General features: G+C 38.9%; 2 protein-coding genes across 4 annotated transcripts in view; both read left to right on the top strand.

Annotated features, from left to right (window-relative positions):
* Nucleotides 1-5,743, top strand: part of LOC111142841 (cold shock domain containing E1) — a 39,892-nt gene extending 34,149 nt beyond the window's left edge. For 2 of the 3 annotated variants that reach the window (XM_022496170.1, XM_022496168.1), the window contains 4 exons: nucleotides 2,115-2,293; nucleotides 3,053-3,216; nucleotides 3,947-4,079; nucleotides 4,424-5,743. In XM_022496170.1, the coding sequence (XP_022351878.1) occupies nucleotides 2,115-2,293; nucleotides 3,053-3,216; nucleotides 3,947-4,079; nucleotides 4,424-4,471 (524 nt within the window). In that variant the 3' untranslated portion in view covers nucleotides 4,472-5,743. The remainder of the gene's footprint in view (nucleotides 1-2,114; nucleotides 2,294-3,052; nucleotides 3,217-3,946; nucleotides 4,080-4,423) is intronic. The other variant, XM_022496169.1, reaches the window with a different exon arrangement.
* Nucleotides 5,744-5,878: 135 nt separating this feature from the next.
* On the top strand, nucleotides 5,879-13,916 carry LOC111143238 (NRAS proto-oncogene, GTPase). Its single transcript, XM_022496841.1, has 7 exons — nucleotides 5,879-6,001; nucleotides 6,501-6,628; nucleotides 8,635-8,813; nucleotides 10,842-11,001; nucleotides 11,554-11,677; nucleotides 12,248-12,289; nucleotides 12,397-13,916. Exons 2-5 carry the CDS (start codon nucleotides 6,518-6,520, stop codon nucleotides 11,671-11,673), a joined length of 570 nt encoding a protein of 189 aa, XP_022352549.1. The 5' UTR covers nucleotides 5,879-6,001; nucleotides 6,501-6,517; the 3' UTR covers nucleotides 11,674-11,677; nucleotides 12,248-12,289; nucleotides 12,397-13,916.
* Nucleotides 13,917-14,888: the final 972 nt, after the last annotated feature.

Raw genomic sequence — 14,888 nt, 5'->3', positions numbered from 1 at the left:
AAAAAAATCACTCAGTATAGATCTGGCCTTTTACAAATCAGTATTTTAAACCAATGCCATGATTACACCATACTCAAAAAAATCACTCAGTATAGATCTGGCCTTTTACAAATCAGTATTTTAAACCAATGCCATGATTACACCATACTCCTAAAAGGGCTGTGGGGGCTAGGCAACTTACTAAATTGTCCTTCTTCCTCCTCTGTAAATGCCACTTACTTTGTGTTCCCAATCCCCAATCCATTTATTCTTCACCACTGGCTCTAGGATACAGTCCAGAGCAAGGATTTTATGGAAAAGGAAACTTTCCTGAAATTTATAAGCCTAGAGGTTTTTGAGACTAGACCGGTCACATTTTCCCACTTGTTGATGGGAACAGCTCTTTTATTCAGGAATACAACAACTTTATATAAGACCATGGACTTTGAAGTAGGGCAAGCCTGGATCTGAAAACCAGCTCTTCCACTTCCTAGCTATAGAATCTTAGACAAATTACTTAAATCTTTCCTAGCTCAGTTTCTTCATCTTTGAAATGAAGATAACTTCAATCTAAGGTTCTGGAAATACTAAATATGAATCTATAAGTGTTTAATAAATGGTAGTTAGTATTAACACAATTACATCACACCAGCTATCTCTAATCCTTCTACATGACTTCATCTGTTGGAAGTGTATCCAGAAGTTTGTGGTTCCCGTATGTTTTTTTTTTTTTTAATTATTTTATAACTTTTTTTTTAAAGATTTTATTTATTTATTTGACAGAGATCACAAGTAGGCAGAGAGGCAGGCAGAGAAGCGGGGGGAAAGCAGGATTCCTGCTGAGCAGAGAGCCCGATGCAGGGCTTGATCCCAAGACCCCAGGATCATGACCCGAGCTAAAGGCAGAGGCTTTAACCCACTGAGCCACCCAGGTGCCCCAGGGTTCCTGTATGTTTGAGAAGAAGACCTTCACTTACCCTATAATCTTCAAGAGAATTATTAAAAACATTTCCAATTCTGAAGCTTCCTCTTCCACCTGATGGTTTTCTCCTCTTCATTTTTGTTGATTCACTGGCTTTACCATCCTGGCGAACTGATAAGCAGCTGAACCTTTGGCATGGTTTTTATTCCCAGCCTGCACTGACCTACAGCCAACGTTGTTTATTTACTCTTTTAATTTTTATTATTTATTTGTTCGTTTATTTTTAAGTAGGCTCCGTAACTACCATGGAGCACGTTGCAGGGCTTGAACTCAAGTTGCTGAGATCAAGAGTTAAACGTTTAACCAACTTAGCCCCCAGGGCACCCCAGCCAACTTTTTTCTCTAGGGAAGAGCTCTACAAAACTATGGTGGCTTGTTTCTGTAAAGAAAGCTGTCTTGAAACAGCCATAGCCATTCGTTTATATATTGTCTTTGGTTTTTTTCTCACTGCAACAGCAAAGTTGTATAGTTGTGACAGGCGCAGGACAACCTACGACCCTAAAATGTTTACTTTTTTTTTTAAGAAAAAGTGTGCTGAGCTCTGAACTGGGAGAAAAGTACCGATTGGTTTGAGGGAGCCACAGTCAGAACAAAGAAAAGATGTAGAATGCCAAAGAAGTTTATCCACATTGTTTTTGCCTATTCCTGACTTGTTTAATGCCCTGTTAGGTGTGGGTCAGAAGTATTTTCGACTGGTTGGCTAATATTGTGAACTGGGGAAGAAGATAATCCAGTGGATCATGTTAGCAACCCATTGTGCTTAAAACACTCAGATATTTAGGTAACGAGATTGTGAGTGATAGTGTTATTTTTAATTTTGTAAGTGTAGTTTAAAACTGTTTATTAGGGGTACTTGGCTAGCTCAGTTTAAAGAGCATGCAACTCTTGAACTCAGGGTAGTGAATTCAAGCCCCACATTGGATGTAGAGATTACTAAAAAAAATAAACTTTATTCATTAGCTGGTGAAGTACTGCAAGTTCTCACTTTTTTCATGATAGTATTTCAGCTTTATGGTAAAATTTCTCAGGTATGAAAATCTTATTAGGAACATAATGCATTTTTAGCAATTTACTTATTAAATTTATTAGGAACATCAGCATAGGACTGTTGTGAAATACTAGTTTTTAGACTTGTACCTATTTCTCCTTACAGGGGATATGAAAGGTGAGGTCTATCCATTTGGCATAGTTGGGATGGCCAACAAAGGGGATTGCCTGCAGAAAGGGGAGAGTGTCAAGTTCCAGTTGTGTGTCTTGGGCCAAAATGCACAGACTATGGCCTACAACATAACACCCCTACGTAGGGCCACAGTGGAGTGTGTGAAGGATCAGGTAAGTGGTGGTATCTCTGGATCTGAACTTAATCCTTTTATTAGTTGGTAAACAATAACCAAAACCTTGAAATTTTTTCAGCCAAGGGAAAACGGCCAATATTCACTTGGTTTTTATTTCTCTTCCACCCTTCTTTCAATGATTTGAGGTAGCTTTTAAAAAGTATGAAGAAAACCACATGAAGAAAATGGTGATACGAGCAAAAAGAAAGTTAGGAGTATTATTAACATTACATGACAGGAAAAATAAATTTGGAGTGAGATATTTCAGAATAGAACAAGATTTTGTATACTTTAGCTCAGAGCTGCTTTTGCAGACCACACAAGAAGGAAAGCTGTGTAAAAATGTTCATAAAATACACTTAGGGTAAACAAAACTGTTCCTAATACTAAGATCTCAGTATGATGATTTTTTTTTTGCCTAATTCAAAAACTCCATATACTATATGAAGACACAAGCCAACATTTGTCTCAGTCAGGCTATGATAGATTGAATGGCAGTGATTTCAAAGATTTCTTCCTTGACAAGTTTTTTGGACCCATATCTTATATTCTAGCACAGGCAAGTCAACATTAATATACCATGTTTTATAAATCCCATTCTAGTTAGGTTCAGGCAGCGTACTTCATCCAGAGTGAGGTACTTTTCCCCCTTGTAATATGTCTCCCCCTTTTTTTTAAAGCTATCATTGTCTTTCCTTTTTTTCTTTTTTCTTTTTTTTTTTTTTTAAGCTTTTTTTTTTTCCCCCTCTTCCCCCAGTTTGGCTTCATTAACTATGAAGTAGGAGATAGCAAGAAGCTCTTTTTCCATGTGAAAGAAGTTCAAGATGGCATTGAGCTACAGGCTGGAGATGAGGTGGAATTCTCAGTGATTCTTAATCAGCGCACTGGCAAGTGCAGCGCTTGTAATGTTTGGCGAGTCTGGTGAGTTTGTTGTTGGGCTGATAGGTTCCCTGGACTGCCTTTAAACTTTCATAAACTCTGGTTTATCACGCTTCCTCACCTTTCATCACAGCTTTTTTTTTATCCTGCCACGTTCTGGTTATTTCTCAATCTTTCCTGTGTCTTTTTTTTTAACCTCTAGTCTTCATTGTCTAAATTTTATAGTCTTACATATCTGGCCCAATGAAACATTAATTGGGTACATCCTATGTATTAGAACTTAGATACAGTAAGATTATGTAGTCCTTGTTCTTAAAGGTTCTGTTTAGCTTTTTCTTTCATTAAGCAATTTATATGCTGCTTAAAATTCTAACTTTATAGTCTCTATTTCTTTAAGTGTTTTAAATCCATAACGTTACCGTGAGAGGAGCTGGGAGTCTCTTGAAATATTTCTTCATATTTAACTTTTCTAAGGCTTTTCACATCCACTACCTCATTTTGTGGATCTGGTTTTTCTAGTTGTAGATTAGATGGGATGAGGGATGACCCTCACCCAAATGATTCTTCCAGTTCCTCTGTAGTAATAAACCTTGAGTTCAGAATAAAAACAAAAACTTGTCTGTCCTGTCTTGCTAGCTAGCTGGCTAGGTGAGGCAAGAGTCCCTTATTAAAACTGAGTCATTTGGGGGTAGTATAGAAAACATACTCCTCTGCAAGTGCTTGCTTTCTTCCACCAAGAGTTGTTTCTTCTCACCTCTTGACTTCATTGCAGTGAGGGCCCCAAGGCTGTTGCAGCTCCACGACCTGATAGGTTGGTCAATCGCTTAAAGAACATCACCCTGGATGATGCCAGTGCTCCTCGCCTAATGGTTCTTCGTCAGCCTAGGGGACCAGATAACTCAATGGTATGAGGGTGTACAAGGTTTTCGGGTGGGTAGGGGCAGCTGACCTTTATGTTACTCAGGGTCTTATTTCGGCATAGCACAGAGCTTAATGAAGCAGGAAAACTTCAGGATTCTCTTTCACTACTCAGTATGCTTTTAACTAGTTAAAACTCCCTACTCATTTTTTCAGCCCCTAACAATAACGGTTTGCTCACAATAAGCATATTTCTTGATCTTTCGAACAGATTTTAGGTAATAGATCAGGAGGGCTTACTATGGATTTCCTCCTCTGGGAAAGGGTGGTGGTTACAATGATTAAAAGTAATGCTTTTATAGTAATTAACTGCAATTTTACTTTTTCACAGGGATTTGGTGCAGAAAGAAAGATCCGTCAAGCTGGTGTCATTGACTAACCACATCCACAAAGCACATCATTAATCCACTATGATCAAGTTGGGGGGATTCTGGTGAAGGGTTCTGAATATCTCCCTCTTCATCCCTCCCAAAATCTGGAATACTTATTCTATTGAGCTATTACACCAGTTTTAACACCTTCCTCGTGTTATGTTTAAAAAAATAAATAAATTTAAGAAAACCATTTTAAAATTATGCACAGTTGCAGCCTGGAAAACTTAAGGTGGCGCCTTATAGTATCAATTTTAGGAGCTTTATTTGGTGCATTTAACGCAACTGGTAATTGCAAAATCCACTTCGCCTGTGTAAGTGAAAAATATAGACTGTTATCTCGTTGGCCCTATGAAATTCTGCACTTGGTATTTAGCATATACTCTACCTTCATTACTATCTGGCAAGATGTTCTGCCTTAGCACTCAGTTGCGTTCTTTTCCTTTTCTTTCCAGTTCATTATGCTTTAATCCTGAGGACCATATGAAGGTAGAATATATTAAAAATTACAAAAATTATAAAAATTTGTATAGGCAAACCATTTCCTTAAGTTGATGGCCAAATGTTAAAATGTTATTTTTCATATCATTTATAATCTTGTCACAGTCCACTTAACGAAGTTTGGTTAGATTTCAGTGAAAATTATCTTCCAGAGTAGTTTCTTTTTTCCTGGGATTGGGGAGGGGGGTAATTTTACTACAATTAGTATGTATGGTGCAGAATTTCATGCAAATGAGGTGTGCCAGCAGTGTGGTAATTTAATCGTATTTAAAAACAAAACAACAACAAAAAAAAGACGAATGCACAAACTTGCTGCTGCTTAGATCACTGCAGCTTCTAGGACCCAGTTTCTTTTACTGATTTAAAAACAAAACAAAAAAAAAATAAAAAAGTTGTGCCTGAAATGAATCTTGTTTTTTTTATAAGTAGCCGCCTGGTTCCTGTGTCCTGTGAAATACAGGCACTTGACCCCTGGTGTAGCTTCTGTTCGACTTTATATCACGGGAACGGATTGATTTGATTTCTTGGCCCTCATCTTGAATTGGCCACATCCAGGGTTCCTGGCCAGTGGACTGAAGGCTTTGTCTAAGATGACAAGGGCAGCTCAGGGGATGTGGGGGAGGGCGCTTTTATCTTCCCCGTTGTCGTTTGAGGTTTTGATCTTCTCTGGGTAAAGAGGCCGTTTATCTTTGTAAACACAAAACATTTTTGCTTTCTCCAGTTTTCTGTTAATGGCGAAAGAATGGAAGCGAATAAAGTTTTACTGATTTTTGAGACTAGCACCTAGCGCTTTCATTTTTGAAACGTCCTGTGTGGGAGGGGCGGGTCTGGGTGCGGCCAGCCGCGTGACTCCTGGGTCGGTGGCCCACGTGGCCGGGGCGGGGACTCTGGCGCCCGGGGCGCCGTCTGATTACGTAGCGGGCGGGGCCGGAAGTGCCGCTCCCTAGTGGGGGCTGTTCATGGCGGTTCCGGGGTCTCCAACATTTTTCCCAGTTGTGGTCCTAAATCCGTCGGAAGCGGAGGCAACGAAGCTTGAGGTAAGGTTGTGTGGTGTGTAGCGCTCGTCTTTGGAGCATACAGGCGCCTCGTTGTTGCCAGGAATCGAACGGAGTCTGCAGGCTGGAGACAAAGGCCCTTGGGCGGGGGTCCTTAGTTTTGAGCCCTCCGGGGGAGATCTTTGGAGACTGGCGGGGGTATAAGACTAGGGGACGGTCTGGAGGCTGCCCCGCCGTAGCTGAGAAGACGTGCGGGAGGAGTAGGAAGAGGGTATTCCTTTACCTTAGGCTGAGGGCGGGGCCCGCGGACTTGAAAAATAGAGCTAGGTGGGGGTAGCTCGGCGACTCCCCGGAATTCTGAGGCCTGCAGTAACCTGCGACTGTTTTTGCACTCCTGAATCACTTTGAGAACCAAGTGGAGGGTCACGTGTCTGGAACCGATAGATTTCAAACTCGGGCTTTAGTTAGTATTGATTATGGAAGGCTTTGACGTACTGTAGTTGTGGCTCGCCCATTAAACCTAATTGCTGCTTTCCCACAGGTTCTTGCTGGTGTGAAATGACTGAGTACAAACTGGTGGTGGTTGGAGCAGGTGGTGTCGGGAAAAGCGCACTGACAATCCAGCTAATCCAGAACCACTTTGTAGATGAATATGATCCCACCATAGAGGTGAGGCCCAGTGGTAGTGCGCTGACCCTACCTCTGACTTTTGGTTCACCCGCACACCCACCTTTAGCTGTTCCTTAGCTAAAGGAATGATCAAGAGAGAAAGTAAAAGTTATTTGGAGTGCGTTCAGTAATACAATAAGGAAGCTTTCCATGTTTGTGGAGAAGAGTTCAGGAGTTCAAGAGTTCTTCATAGCTGCTGAAGATTTTCTTAAAAAAAACCTGATAATGTAATAGTTTAGTAAACTCCTATACTCATTGTTGAACTCATGACAGCTCTATTAAACACAGGCCGTAGGAATAATAGGATGGAGATAAAAGTTTCAAGGATCAGGTGATCCTTCACTAACTAAAATTCTTCAATTTTAGTAAGCTGGCTGAAGCAGCTGAGACTGGGCTGGAGTAGAAAGAGTAAGAGATTTTGAGTCACTGCCTAGATTTCTTTTGGTCCCTGTTTGCAGTTTATTTAGTTACGTTATATTGAGCAAATCACTTAAACTCTCTGAGCCTCATTTTCTCATCTACTAAATTACCATAAACATGTCCTACCTGTCACACACAGAGGTGTTCAGTAAAATCAGTTTGTTTTTTGTGTGAGTTTATGTTATAGATTGACTTGAATAATGGCATCTAAGTTCCTTTAAGTAAAAGGTTTTGCTTATTTAGTTTAGAAATGTCTGATTAGAGATTATTTTATTTTAACCCACACCCTGGTCTTCCTAACCCCCAGCCACTTAATGTTTAATGGAAGCTAACTAACATAGCCATTATTAAAAATCAGTCTTCAGTCTTTGAAAGAAATTTCATTTTAAGTGTAAGTGCTCATTTAAGCTTTAGTGTTAATAGTTAGAACCTTTTTATATTTTTCTAGGTTTTACTTATTGAAGGGGAATGTACATACAGTAAAATACACAAATGGTAAAATACACACAGTGACTTAAAAATTTGTATATACTTACATAAGCACCACTCAGGAATATAGACAGTTTCCAGTGCCCCAGAGAGTTCTCCCATGCCACTTTCCAGTCAATAAACCCCCACCCTGCCAGGAAATAACCACTTCTCTGACTTCTGTTACTGTAAATTAGTTTGACTAAAACCTATCTTAAATTGTGCTCATTTCTTCGGCATACGTACACTTAGCCATATTTCATGCTTTGAGCAAGTTTTGTCAATGCAAATACTGTGTTAATTTCAAAGTACATTACAGTCCCACAGTGAAGATGCGTTACAGAGGCACTGATCAATGAACTGGGAAACTAGGTCACATTCTGTTTCTGGAGCCAGATCTTTACCAAGAGTGATGGGTTATTTTCTTTGAACTGAATTCCCAAAACATAAGTATTAAGATACAAGTAAAATTTTGGCCTCAGAACCAAATTGAGAACTTTTAAAATGTAAATATATGTGATCTATGCATGTTTTTCCTTCTTAGGAAATATAGCTGTAAATCTTGTTTGGCACATTTAGGAACTTGATTCAGGAATATTTCCCAAAGGTAAAAATTCACCATGATGAGAAAAATATTTTTATGTTATAATCTTGTCTGAAATAAAAAGTATTTATGTGTTTAGTCATAAACACAAATGACACCGTGTCTAGGGCCAGGTATAATTGGTGGAGGTATATTAGAACTTTGAATATACAGTAAATAAGTAAGAAAAGTCCACTTCGTACCTTAATGAAACACTGTGAAACCGAATCTCTAGTCTAACTGCAATAGAGCTGTCTTTTGAATTACCACGCTTTTCCATCTTTTCCAGGAACAAAATGACCACATTTTTTTTTTTTACAGGCATATAGGATTTGGGGCTTTTTTTCCTAGGGTGACATTAAGTACTTTCTGATTGTGATTATATATGAGGAGTTTGAGGGATAAACCAGAGAGATGGAAATAAACTTAGGTGGGAGCTTATCTTACCTTGGCAATAGAATTGCGTTCCCTATGGTTTCTAATAAAAATGAAATCTTCCTCTCTCCCTGCCGTCTCCCACCCTCCACACCCCCAGGATTCTTACCGAAAACAGGTGGTTATAGATGGTGAAACCTGTCTGTTGGACATACTGGATACAGCTGGTCAAGAGGAGTACAGTGCCATGAGAGACCAATACATGAGGACAGGCGAAGGCTTCCTCTGTGTATTTGCCATCAATAATAGCAAATCATTTGCAGATATTAACCTCTACAGGTACTAGGAACATTATTTTTTCTGAAAGGATGATCTGTAAGTGTATTCTGAAGCTTTGTGGGGTGGGGGTGGGGGAATGAGGATACCACACTAGGTAAGATAGCGTTTTTTAATTATGAGAAGAGTTGGTTTCAGTTTGTCTAACATTGAGGTTCTGGGTTATAACTGAAAGTTAATATTGGAGTTTATTTTATATAATACACCATGGCTAGAATGTGTGATAACACTTAAATGAAGTGCTAATTGGATTATTCGGATTATTTGGATTATTGGATTATCCAATTGCTAATTGGATGATTCGGAACCAGAGGTGGTGGTATGAAGATCAGACAGGAATTTCAGAAAGGAAAACATGTCTGAGAGTCCTCAGTCATGGAATAGAGAAGATGATAGGAAGAAATGAGTGGGAAGTAAATAAAGAGGAAAGATGGTCTTTCTCAGTAAAACCATTTCAAAGATCAATCAGACCATAAACAATTCTAGTACAACATCCTTGTTTTACGGAATCAGAAGTAGAGTTGCAGGAAGTGGTTTGTTAGGTTTTTGGAGTCATGGTTGTTACTAGTAGCAGAGCTAGGACCAAAACCCAGGACTCCTTTCTCTTAGCTCCGTATTCTTTGAGCAGAGTAATATAACAGGTAGAAACTTGGCTCCGTCATCTATTACCCATGGGACTTTGGGGCAAACTACCAAATGTCTGTGCCTCAGTTTCCTTATCAATAGTATGGAGAGAATAGTACCTACCAAGAGTTGTTTTAAAAATTAAACAAGTAATAAACATGTTAATCACCCAGAAAAGCGTGAAGCACATAGTCAATTCTATGCAAGTGTTCTTCCTGTGGCCTGCAGTGCTGGCTTGTGCTCGATCCATATGATGTCTGCTCAGAGAAACAGGCTAGCCCAAAACTGACTTCAGTGGGGTTTTCTTCCACTTAAACCTGTTCTACTTTCCATCCGGTCTCTGGAAGTAATAGCAGTATGTAGTAAGATTTCCAACACTTGTCAAGCATCTAATATTTGTTGAATTTCTAGAAGTCATTTTTCCTCTTTGACTGTCTTGACTTATATTATGCTTTAAACACTGCCATTACAGGAAAGGTCAGTTTTAGAGCTCGCCAGTGTGACGCCAGTTCAGCACATGACCATGTCTGTAATCCAGGGCTAGGATCTGGAGCGGTACCGTGCTGTATGGTGGCCACAACCTTATGTGCTTATTTCATTTAATTAAAGTTAAAGAAATTGAAAAATCAGTTCCTTGGCCACATCGCAACCTCAGGTGTCCAACAGCTACATGTGACTGGTGGATGTAGTTGGACAGCATAGATAGAGAACCTTCCCATCATCGTGAGAAGTTCTGTTAGATAGTATGGGTCAGGAGAATCTAGAGCAGTTGTTTCCAGACTGCTGTGTGCTATGTCTTCTTTGTCATTGAAGGGAGTGCTGTAAGTTGGGAGTTGCAGATCCTTCAGTCCCCTTTTAGTAAGAGAGTTCTGGTGTTTTCTATTTTGTATCTTGGACTTCCAGCTAATATTGTTTGAAGAAAATGTCTGAATACTACCCAACTAGAGAAGTGGATAGACTGTCTTTCATTAAATACTGTTACTTTGAAGAAAACCTCAGAAAGTTATTTTGAGACAGTAAGCTTTACTTTATATACTTCAGATCTTAATCTAGAGTGTGATTTCAAGTTGCCAGTTAAATCCAGAGCCAAGTTCTTTGGAAAATGAAGGGGCCTAACAAGGGTATGTGTCAAAAGGTAGAATTGCCATCCATTTCCACTAGAAGGTGAACCAGTATTTGGCTTCTCTCTCGCTACATCAAGTCTAAACCAGTCAACGTAGTATGCTTGGTCTTTTATAATTAGTGGAGGCGGAGGGAGTAAAAAGTAAAACTCCATACTAGAAGCTAATAGGGCTAGATAAAATTCATTAGAACCTTTGTTGTTCTAGCTGCTCATTCCTTCCTAAAAACCTACCATTAGGTTAGGATAACATATTCTTTTTTTTTTTTTTTTTTTTTTTTTTTAAGGGAGCAGATTAAGCGAGTAAAAGATTCAGATGATGTACCTATGGTGCTAGTAGGAAATAAGTGTGATTTGCCAACAAGGACAGTGGACACAAAACAAGCCCACGAACTGGCCAAGAGTTATGGGATTCCATTCATTGAAACCTCAGCCAAGACCAGACAGGTATAGCAAAGCTTTGAGCATCTGGCAAGCATTTGTTGAATGCAGAAAAGTTTGACTGCTAGAGATAGGAGCCACGTTCTTTGTTGTTAATTTTTAGTATTCTGTTTTTTTAATCCTCAGTTTAACCCAGAATGAACTGATGAATATTCTGGTGTGGTATTTTACTCCCACCTTAACATGCTAATATTACTTAACATTACTAAAATGAGGACCCTTGATTAAAGATAAGTACAAACATTAGACCTTTCTCCGTCAACACCAGCCACGGTTTAGGGCTTTTGCTCTCCTGAATGGAATCTTTAGATCCGGTAGTTCTGTATGTCCCACATTACCCATTTTCCTGTGCTTGAATGTTATTTTTGCAAAATACTTGCCATTTGTATATCAGGCTGTTGATGTGATTTGGTAAGAACACTAAGTTTGCTGTCCTCTTCCTAAATCACCCTATTTCATCAGCTAATTGGACTTTTAAATCCACTAAAGAAGTACAAATGAGAGAGCTTACAACTTGGATTGTGTCTATTAAGCCATCCTTACCATGTTCTTTTATAGGGTGTCGAAGATGCCTTTTACACACTGGTAAGAGAAATACGTCAGTACCGAATGAAGAAACTCAATAGCAGTGATGATGGGACTCAAGGTTGTATGGGGTTACCTTGTGTGGTGATGTAACAAGGTGAGCATGTGGTCTCCTGACATAATAATCAATTTTATTAATTTAGCATCGGGAAATTTGGAGGAGATTGCTATTATTTTTTTCCTATGGTGCTATTTAACAGAGAGTTTCTGCTCACTTACAGTTATAAAACATTTTCCTTATGACACCTTTTCTGAGAGTACTGAAGTCTAAACTGTTTTTAAAGCATTTAAGTAGGCTACACCTAGGTGGCTCAGTTGGTTAAGTGTCTGCCTTCAACTCAGGTCATGATCCCAGGTCCTGGGATCAAGTCCCACATCGGGCTCCCTGCTCAGCGGGAAGCCTGCTTCTCCCTCTACCTGCTGCTCCCCCTGCTTGTGTATGTTCTCTCTCTCTCCCTGACAAATAAATAAATAAAATCTTTTAAAAAAATAATAAAGCATTTAAGTAATTTTATAGACATTATTATACTTTCAATAATTTTAAAAACTAGAAGGCATTATTATGAAAAGTAGACACTGTACCATATTCTTGGCACTGATTAGGAATTTGAAGAACCACTACATGAAACCTGATTATAATGACCTGGTGTGTCTGCTTTTCTTATAGATACTTTTAAAGTTCTAGCATCAGAAAAGAGCCACTGTCAAGGTAGGACAAGTTTGGAAACGAGTATGTTATCGTTCGTGTTAATTTCTTAAGCTTGTTTTTCTTACTTTCTTTATATGTCACTTACACAGATTCTGTCTTTATTTTAGCTGCACTGACACCCTGGTCCTGACTTCCCTGGAGGAGAAGTATTCCTGTTGCTATCTTCAGTCTCACAGAGAAGCTCCTGTTACTTCCCCAACTCTCAGTAGATCAGTACAATATTCTCTATTGGAGAAGTTCTCTGAATAACTACCTCCTCACTTGGTTGTCTGACCAGAGAAATGAACCTCTTGTTACTCCCCACTGTTTTCCACCCTGGGTTCTCCCCCAACATAAACAAACCTCCGCCATCCCAGGTTTTTCATCTGAAAAGTAATTCATGCTCTGAAACAGAGAACCAAACTGTAGACATGAAATTCTGTAGAAAACAATGTCTTGAGCTCTAAAGTAGCAACTGCTGGTGACTTTTTTTTTTTTTTTCCTTCTTACTGTTGAACTTGGAACTATGTTGGTTTTTGGAGAAATGTCATAAATTACTGTTTTGCTGAGAATATAGTTAAGTTGCTATTTGGTTTGTGATGTCATTGGCTATAGTCTATAACTTGGCATCTGCTTTGCATTCAGAAATAGGCAAGTGAATACTGACTTTTGAGTCTATCCTAGTGTTCTCGACTTTCACATAATTAAATCTTAACTCTTGCAGCAAAGTGCCTTTTTTCTTAGGAGTGGTTTGTAGACTTGCTTTATAATATTTCAGTGGATAGATGTCTCAAAAATCGTTATACATGGAAATGAATGTCTGAGATACTTCTATGACCTATCTTTGAGGGAAAGACCTACCAATGTGATAGCAGATGCCATTTCTTACGTGTATGAGCTTGGATTTCCAGAGACCTGATTTGGGTCTCTTCCAAGAGAAAGGTGAAACTGGAAACAATTATAAATAATTTCACTTAATTTTTACCTAATTTCTACTTTTGGGGGGGGCCGGGGCAGGGGGTTGGTTACCACTTACAAAATGTATGCAATTTGTTTCTTCCAGCTTACTGATAATGAACTTCCATTCATATTTAAATTTAGGTCATATCTGAAAGCTCCACATTTGCAGGTGTTCTAAATTGTAATAGTTTAATGCAGTTTTAATAGCTATGATTAATGATTTTCAAGCCTCAGATGTATTAACAGACATTTTCACTTTATGTCATGGTATTTTAATGATGTATATAATTGCCCTCATTCCCCTTCTCACTACCCCCTCTCCCTCATCCCACCACAATGGCAGCATGGTTATTTCAATTGAGTAAAGCATGTTGCTGACAGACCAGGGTCACAGTTTCCAAACTTGAGCAAGCCACTTAGCATCACAGAGAGAGAAATTCTTCCATGTTTGCTCATTGCACCAGTAACTTCAGCTAGTAGTTTTGCCAGATGCATACTGTTAGTCCTGCAAGGAAGGAAGAGGTCAGTTAGCACAAATCCTTCACCATGGCTGGAAAAATTTGCCATCTTGTGGATGGTCAGCCTAGAGGTTTTTATAAATAAAATATTTAGACCTTTTTTCGCCATGTGGAAAGTCTGAATTAAACCCTTTTTTTTTTTTCATTATTTTGAGAATGAGGATGCCTCAGATCAAAATTTTTAAAAGTTTTCTCTATTGATAGTGTTCTTTGAAGGATGCAAAACAGTATGTTAATGAATTAGTCTGTGCATACCAGATATAAAAGCTGATGAGTTCGTTCAGAACAAGAAGTCGCCTTTCTGTTGAAATCGTCGTTTGAGAAGGGAATTGAAAATAGAATGAATTGTTCGTTATGAGGATTTGGAGGTAGGGGTTTTCCATTTGCAGGTAATTTCATGGTAATTCTAATGAAAAATAGACTCGATAACTTCTGATAAATGACTAGTTCCAAAATGGCCACTTTCTGTTCTGGTCTTAGATGTGTAAATACTTACTGAGGTCCTCCATCTTCTAAAATGCATTTTCCTTTAAGTAAACTCCACATTACCTTGAAATGAATTCCAAAGATGGGAAGAAACATCAACTGTGCCCAGAGTGGAATAAACCCAGAGAGTTGTGTTCCTTTGCGTTAATTTTGAGACCTTTCACATACTGTCAACATCTGTAAACAGAAACTGCTGCTGTGTTTCTGCTCCTTGGGGAACACTGCTGTGTAATTTTCTCAAGGCTGGATTGAGGCTTGTCGCCTCCATCCTTGTCATTGTCTTCCACCTCTTCCTCCTCGTCCTCTGCTCTGCTCTGTGTGACTCACAGCAAGACTCTTTTTTTTTTTTTTAATATCAAATTTAGGGGAGAAGATACTCATTTTAGCCCTTATATGGATGTACCTTATAGTTTTTTCAAGTATGTTCTAAGCACAGATGTATCGAAATGGGGCCAAAATTCAGATTTCAAAATGTTCTTTTAATAGCTTCTTAAGAAGTTACATGTAGGTGTGAATTTTGGCCCAATAGAGTGACAAACTTAGGGTTAAATGCTGAATAACTTCAGTTGGTGTGAAGTAAAGTGTGGTTTTTAGAATATGTTTGTAATTGCTAAAAACAGTTCTAGTTTACCTCAAAGTCTGAAAGTCTCTTTCCC

Source organism: Enhydra lutris, unplaced genomic scaffold, assembly GCF_002288905.1.
Source record: "Enhydra lutris kenyoni isolate GAN:26980312 unplaced genomic scaffold, ASM228890v2 scaffoldscaffold9, whole genome shotgun sequence".
In the NCBI taxonomy this organism is placed as follows: domain Eukaryota; kingdom Metazoa; phylum Chordata; class Mammalia; order Carnivora; family Mustelidae; genus Enhydra; species Enhydra lutris.
The sequence above is the reverse complement of the archived record's forward strand: the minus strand, read 5'-3'. Positions and strand labels throughout refer to the sequence as shown.

What these genes read in the sequence shown, in the direction of transcription:
- LOC111143238 (XM_022496841.1), top strand. Translation starts at nt 6,518, where the DNA reads ATGACTGAGTACAAACTGGTGGTGGTTGGAGCAGGTGGTGTCGGGAAA. An exon ending in GCAGATATTAACCTCTACAG is followed by an intron (nt 8,814 to 10,841) that starts GTACTAGGAACA and finishes TTTTTTTTTAAG; the next exon opens with GGAGCAGATTAAGCGAGTAA. An exon ending in CCTCAGCCAAGACCAGACAG is followed by an intron (nt 11,002 to 11,553) that starts GTATAGCAAAGC and finishes GTTCTTTTATAG; the next exon opens with GGTGTCGAAGATGCCTTTTA.